This window comes from Penaeus chinensis, chromosome 42 (genome assembly GCF_019202785.1).
Source record: "Penaeus chinensis breed Huanghai No. 1 chromosome 42, ASM1920278v2, whole genome shotgun sequence".
Classification (NCBI taxonomy): Eukaryota; Metazoa; Arthropoda; class Malacostraca; order Decapoda; family Penaeidae; genus Penaeus; species Penaeus chinensis.
Window position 1 is genome coordinate 8,909,938 of NC_061860.1, and position 7,500 is coordinate 8,917,437.

Sequence of the window (7,500 nt, forward strand, 5' to 3'; positions counted from 1 at the left end):
TTGTCTGGCAGTTTTATTTTTATATATTTTTAAAATTCCCATTGTTATATGGTTGAAGGCTTGGCAAAAGCTTTTCCTCAATCCTGATAATGAAATTAATAGTTAAGATCAAATGAGGGTAAATTTTCGCTTCTTAGAAATTATTAATTTGCGGATAAATAATATTTTAGAAGAATCAATATATGATAACCGTAGTGTGACGATCATCATTTATATCAATTCCATTGGTTATATTACTAGTGTTATCAGAGTCATACAAAGAGTGAATAAGGTAGAGTATAAATAGAATAAAATAAGGTAGAGTATTGTTCGAAAGATTCGATAATAACGATGATGTTTCTACGTCATCCGAACAATTTCGTTCCATTTACTCCGCGCATGTCGAGTGTTTTTTTTTTCAACCGCAGTTTTTTTTTTGCTGCTATTGCCATGAACCCCTTCGTCTTAACACAACCCTTTTACCAAACCCTACCTTAATTTGCAATCCCTTTTCTCCCTCATCGCAGGAACATGTGGCTTCGGGTGTTGTCAGTAGCGTTGGTGTTGTCAGGGGCGCTGGTGGCAGGCCAGATAGTGTTTCCCGAGAATGAGGACCTGAGCCTGGCAGCGGCGGGAGGAGCGGCAGGAGGGAATCCCACGGGGGTTATTAATTCTCAAGGTCCCAGCGTCGACGGCCGTCTGCAGGGCACCGCTAACATCTTCTTCCCGAAGAGCGAGGAGCAACAGCAGGTCAGGATATGAGATCTGTCGTTTCGCTCTTTGTGTGTATGCAGGCATTCCATAAAATCAATAAAATGTAAGCTGTATAAATGTGTCTGTCTATATGTATATCTTTCTATTTATCTATCTATCTATATATATCTACACACACAGACACATACATATATATACATATATATATTTACCGATATATATACATATATGCATATATATATTTATCTATATATACATATATACATATGTATATGTGTGTGCGTGTGCATGTGCGTGCGTGTGTGTGTATGTGCGTGTGCCTGTGTATGCATGTAAGTTTCCATAATTTCACGACCTACCATCGAACCCCCGGCCTTGACCCTCTCCCCTCCCCCCAACAGATTCTGTGCATCACGTACAAGAACGAACCAGGCAACTGCCGACTCTTGGCGCAATGCACGACCTTCTTCGCCGAAATTGCCGAACTGTCTCGTTCGCCCTGCACCATCAACGGCGAGCAGCAGGGCGTGTGTTGCCCGCCCACGAAGCAGGCCACAACGGGTACGTTGCTATGGCCACTGTACTCTACTGGTACTGGTCTTCATCACTTTTGGTATCGTGTCTGTCAAGTCGCATCATAAATATCGTATTCTTACTTTTTTTTTAGAATTATTCTGTGCCTTTTCTATTGACTACCATTCTCTTTACGTCGTGTCTGTCCTTTACCTTCTCCTGAATTATCTGCTTAGCATCTACCCTCCTCTTTATATCATCTCTACCATCTACCATCCCTTGTACGCCGTATCTAAATCCTACCTTCCCCTCTATACATTATCTACCATGCACCTTCCCCCTCTTACACATTCTCTACCATCTACCTTCCTCGTTTACACATTCTCTACCATCTACCTTCCTCGTTTACACATTATCTACCCTCCCTTCTATACAATGTCTACCATCTACTATACCCTATCTACCCACCCAGACATCGGCGTTCTGATCAGCAAGCAACCGACGCCCACGAACGAGCCTGTACCGAACCTGGAGGTGCAGCAGCTGAACCACGCGTGTGAGATGGGGATCAGCCAGATCACGGCCAAGGAGGCGTTCGAGGACGAGCTGGTAAGGATAGTTAAATGATGGTGGTGATGATGATGGTGATGATGATGGTGATGGTGATGATGATGATGATGATTGATAATAATACTTTTGTATATAATTATTATTATCATTATAATTATAATTATTATTATCACTTATCATTATTATCATCATCATCATCATTATTACTATTACTATTATCATTATTATTATTATTATTATCATTATCATTAAGTAATAATAATAATTACAATAACAAAAACAGCAAAAATAAATATAACAACTCAACTACAATGATGGCAATAGTAACCCCAATAATTATGATTATAAGAATGATAATTTAATAATGGTAATGATAATAACATGTTTCACAACTGTAATAATATCACCAAAAAAGTATGAGACCTACTACGTATGATAACAAAAACTTATAATAATAATGATAATAATAATAAAAACTAAGCAGTAAATATAATAGTGATGGTGATGATGATGATGATGAGGAGGAGGAGGAGGAGGACGAGGAGAAAGAGGAGGAGGACGAGGAGGTGGAGGATAATTATAATAATATAACAGTAATAATATCAACAACAAATACAACAGAACAAGAATAACAAACAACCACAGCCACAACAAGAACAATAATTATAATAATAACGATGGTGATAATAATAATAATAATAATTATTATTATTATTATTATTATTATTATTATTATATCAACGACAAATACAACAGAACAAGAACAAACAATTACAGTTACAACAACAATAGTGATGATGATGATGGTGATGGTGATGATGACGATGACGATGACAATGACAATGACAATGACAATGACAATAACGATGACGATGATGTTAATGGTAATGATAACAATAATTATAATGATAATAAATAACCCATCTGCCTTCCTCTCCCCTCTCAGCTGAAGAACAACATCGTGGCCGAGAAGGGGTCTCCTGTGGCCCTCCACGCACAGCTGTTCCAGACCACGGACAAGATCGTGAAGAAATCTAAGGAGGCCGAGATGAACGTCGCAGCGTCCGTCAACCTTGTGAAACAGTGAGTGAAGATTTTTTTTTTTTCTTTTCTTGGTGGGTTTTCTTGACATTGCGTTTTATATGTTTTCGATAGATTAGCTATTGGGATTTTGAGTTATTTTTTTGGGGGGTATGTATTCATTCTAGATTCGTTGAGTGGTTTTAGTGTATACTAATTTGATTTAAAACAAAAAACAAATCAAGGATGGCAGTATATCGTTTCTCGTCAATGCGGCCACGGGATCTTGTTGCCAAAAAGGTAATCGATCTCCTCTTTCTGCCCCCCCCCCCCCCCCCCCCCCCCCAGATTTAACTTGACGAAGAGCCAGGGAGGTTTCGGGCTGCCCAGGTTTGGTGTCCAGAATACCATCATCGCCAACACGTGCCCTCAGGAGCCCCTGTGCCCCGATACCAAGTACCGAGCCTTCGACGGTACCTGCAACAACCGCAGGAATAAGGAATGGGGCAAAGCGGGCACCGCCTTCCAGCGCATCTTGCCTCCGGACTACCACGATGGTAAGAGTTTTGACTGTTTTTTTTTTTTTTTTTGCTTTTTGTGACAGCTTTTATATTTTATGCTTATGATGGTGATTACTAGTTGATGATGTCAGTTAGGGTAATCTAAGTGTTAGAATAATGAATCGTGTTTCGTGATTGATAAGGAAGAATGATATTAACCTTTTCGGTAGGAAACTGTACGCTCTGTTTGAAAAAAAAAAAAAAAAAAAAAAGATGTTTTCTCACTTTGTTTCGTTCTTTTTTCAATGATCAACAACCAAAATCACAACCTAAAACCATTTTTTTTCTTCACCTCCCTTCCTCCTCTCCCCACTCCCTCTCTCCTTCCCCTCTCCCCTTCCCTATCTCCTCCCCCTGTACCCCCTCCAATTCCCCTCTCCCCTTCCCCTTTCCCTCTCCCCTTCCCCTCTCACCATCCCCTTTCCCTCCCCGCACCACCCTCTCTGTCCCCCCTCCCCATCTCCTCCCCCTCTACTCCTTCTCCCCTTCCCCTTCCCCTCTACCCCCTACCTTCCCCTCTACCCCCTACCTTCCCCTCTCCCCCTCCCCTCTGCCCCCTCTCTTCCCCCCCTCTCCCCTCATAGGTGTAAACATGCCCAGGCAGTTCTCCGTGACCGGCTCCCTCCTGCCTTCCCCGCGCTCGATCTCGTCCCGCGTCATCGTCGACCGAGATGCACGCTACGATAACTTTACGATCCTCATCATGCAGTGGGGGCAGTTCCTCGATCACGACATCACTCACACGCCCATTACGAAGGGTAGGGAATGTTAAGGTTTTTTTTATTGGTTTTATTTATTTATTCATTTTTGTATTTATGTATTTATTTATTTGTTTATTTATGTATTTATTTTTGTTAAATTGTATGTATTTATCTACTTCTATTTATTTATTTTATTTATATAGTTATTTATTTATTTATTTTTGTATTTATTTATTTTTTATGTATTTATCTACTTTTATTTATTTATTTTATTTATTTATTTAGTTATGTATTCATGTATTTATTTATTTATTTATTTTTATTTATTTATGTATTTGATTATGTATTTATGTATGTATTTATTTATTTATTTTTATCTATTTATCTATTTTTATCTATTTATCTATTTTTTTAATGGATTTTTGTGCTGGTTTGGGTGTTACTGGGTTTTAGGACAGATGTAAATTCGTAAGGTGTGGTAAGTGGTGATTATTGTGGTGTTAATTTGGGGATTGATAATATTAGATTTAAATTGTTAAAGTAATGATGGTGAAAACATTTTTTTTTTTTTTTTTTTTATTATTATCATTTTTATCATTATCATCAGTAGCAGTGTTGTTGTTGTCGGTATCATAATTATTATTACCATTGTTATAATCATCATTATTATTACTGTTATTATTATTATTATTATCATTATTATTATTATCATCATGATTATTATTATTATTTTTATTATTATTATTATTATTATTATTATTATTATTATTATCATTATTATTATTATTATCATCATTATTATTATTATTATCATTATTATTATTATTATTATTATTATTATTATTATTATTATATAACAACACTACAACTACTGATGATAATGACCATTTTCAGTCCAACTACATCCTATTTAAACTCCCACTTCAAACCTATCACCTATTTAACCCCCCCCCCCCCTTCCCCAGGAAAGGACAAATCCGACATCACGTGTTGCAAGCGAGGGCAGCGCAGGGAGCCCCGGGAATTGCACCCTGATTGCATGCCTATCGAGATCCCAGACACCGACACCTTCTTCAGCCAGTAAGTAGATTGCTTGAGGTGAGATGCAGGGAGTGTTATGCTTTGTGTATTTTTTTTTTTTTTTTTTTTTTTTTGTTTGTCTTTTGTGTGTGTGTGTGTGTGTTTGGTTGGTTGGTTGGGTGGTTGGTTGGTTGGTTGGTTGATTTTTTTTCTTTGTCGTTGCGTTTGTGAAAAAAAAAGAAAAAAAAAGGAATTGAATGTATGGTTAAGGTGAATGTAGATCGAGTGATTAGGAGCTCGTAATCATTATTGTTATCATTATGATTATCATTATTAGTACTATTATTATTATTGTTATTATCATAATTATTATCATCATCATCACCATCACCATAGCCATTGCCATCGTTATCGCCATCACCATTACCATTACCAACACCATCACCATCACCATCATCATCACTACCACCACCACCACCACCATCATCACCATCATCACTACCACCATCACCATTATTATCATCACCACTACCATCACCACCACCACCACCATCACCACCACCACCATCATCACCACCACCACCAATACTACTACCTCCACCATCATCATCACCACCACCACTACCACCATCATCACCACCACCACCACCATCACCATTATTATCACGGTGCTTGCTTCCAGGTTCGGGCAGCGGTGCATGGAATTCGTGCGATCGATGCCGGCCGTTCGTCCCAAGTGTAATTTCGGGCCCAGGGAACAGATGAATCAGATTACGTCGTTTATTGATGCAAGGTACAAGGTTGTTTTTAGCACTTCATGTTATGTATTAATATTTTTTTCTTTTTTTCGTTTTTTTTTTGTTGTGTGTGTGTGTGTGGGGGGGTATAGCTGTGGGTATTGAGGGTTATTTTACTGTTTGATTTGAAATTGGTGGTGACGTGATTTAGTACGGTTCAGTTTCCAAATTTAGATAATGGCGTGGTTTATGAAGTTTGAACATTCGAAAAATAAAAAAAAATAATTCGTTTTATTTCCTCTACAGCTTTTCCAGTTTATTCGTTATTTTAAATAAATCCTTAATATCATTCTTTTTTCGTCTATTTAACAAGTCTTAAATTTTTAAAAAATACACATTAAATTCACAATAGTTTATGCATTTAATCATTTATTTTCTTATTATTTTTGCTAAATACGCAATGTTTTACTAGATTTTATTGTAACTGTATTTCTGCTGCTTTACAGAGCTTTAATTTTGATATATATCTACACTAATTTTAGAAGGCTTTGATATAATTCTTTTTACCATATTCTACAAACTTTAAATTCTAATTTACTAAGTTTACTAATTTTACTAAAAGCACTCAACTTAACGATGCTATAATTTCACTCTTTAATTTCATAAAATACACTCTACTTGGCTTTAATATCACCCTTTTCCTCTACTCAGAAACTCTTTTCATACCACTAACAATTTGTTTTTTTCCTCGCCTTATTTCTTCGTCTTCACAGTTGTATTAATATAATTTTCTTTTACGTAATTACATACAATAATAAAATTGATGTTACTGATACAATCTACTTTACAAAGCTCTAAGCTCACTCTATTCCGTTTCTTACACTCTACTGTATTCTTCAAGGCTTTATTCTCACTGTCCATTCTACTTTACATTATTTTCATAACAAAGCCACACTCTGCCTACGTAACTTTCAGTATACCCACTTAACTCTATTTAAAACCCTTTGATTTCACTAAGTACACTTTACATGGCTCTGATTTGATCCTTGCTCCTCAGCTTAGTGGTTCCTTAATCTCACTAAATTAACTATACAAGGCTATATTTCACTAAATACTTTTTACTTTAAAGGACTATAATCTCCTACTATTTAATCTATAGCGTGTTTATAGCCTTACCCTGTTCCCTCTACAAAAAAACTCTTTTTATTTCACTAAATACACCATACATAATTCCTCACCTTTACCTCCCTATCGCACTAAATACTCTATAAAAGGCTTTATTTTAGTAAATATTCTCTACTTTATCAGACTATTTTCACGCTTTTCACTCTACTCTGTTTTGATATCACTAATGACACATTGCTTTACGATATTCTAACTTTACCTTGGATCATCTGCTAAAAAATGAATATTTCCACTAAATAACCTTACACGACTTTAAGCTCTCCCTAGTTCCTCAACTTAACAGGTCATGTAATTTCTGCTTTACAAGACTTTATCCTCGCCCTATTCACTCTACAGTGCTTTGATATCGCGAACTACACTATACTTTACGAACCTTTAATCCCACTCAATTTTCTTTACGTACATTCTACTTTACGAGACTCTATCCTCACTTTACACTGGCCTAACATCCCTACTTACACTCTCTTCCTTTACGAAGCCCCGACCTCACCCTATTTCCTG

The 7,500-nt window shown here is 36.7% G+C and overlaps 1 protein-coding gene across 1 annotated transcript in view; it reads left to right on the forward strand.

The window, feature by feature from the left end:
- Positions 1–7,500, forward strand: part of LOC125047862 (peroxidase-like) — a 25,372-nt gene that overhangs the window by 10,587 nt on the left and 7,285 nt on the right. Inside the window, exons 2-9 of the mRNA XM_047646386.1 lie at positions 507–729; positions 1,095–1,254; positions 1,679–1,815; positions 2,723–2,859; positions 3,145–3,353; positions 3,941–4,114; positions 5,023–5,137; positions 5,760–5,870. Of these exons, the coding sequence (XP_047502342.1) occupies positions 511–729; positions 1,095–1,254; positions 1,679–1,815; positions 2,723–2,859; positions 3,145–3,353; positions 3,941–4,114; positions 5,023–5,137; positions 5,760–5,870 (1,262 nt within the window). The 5' untranslated portion in view covers positions 507–510. The remainder of the gene's footprint in view (positions 1–506; positions 730–1,094; positions 1,255–1,678; positions 1,816–2,722; positions 2,860–3,144; positions 3,354–3,940; positions 4,115–5,022; positions 5,138–5,759; positions 5,871–7,500) is intronic.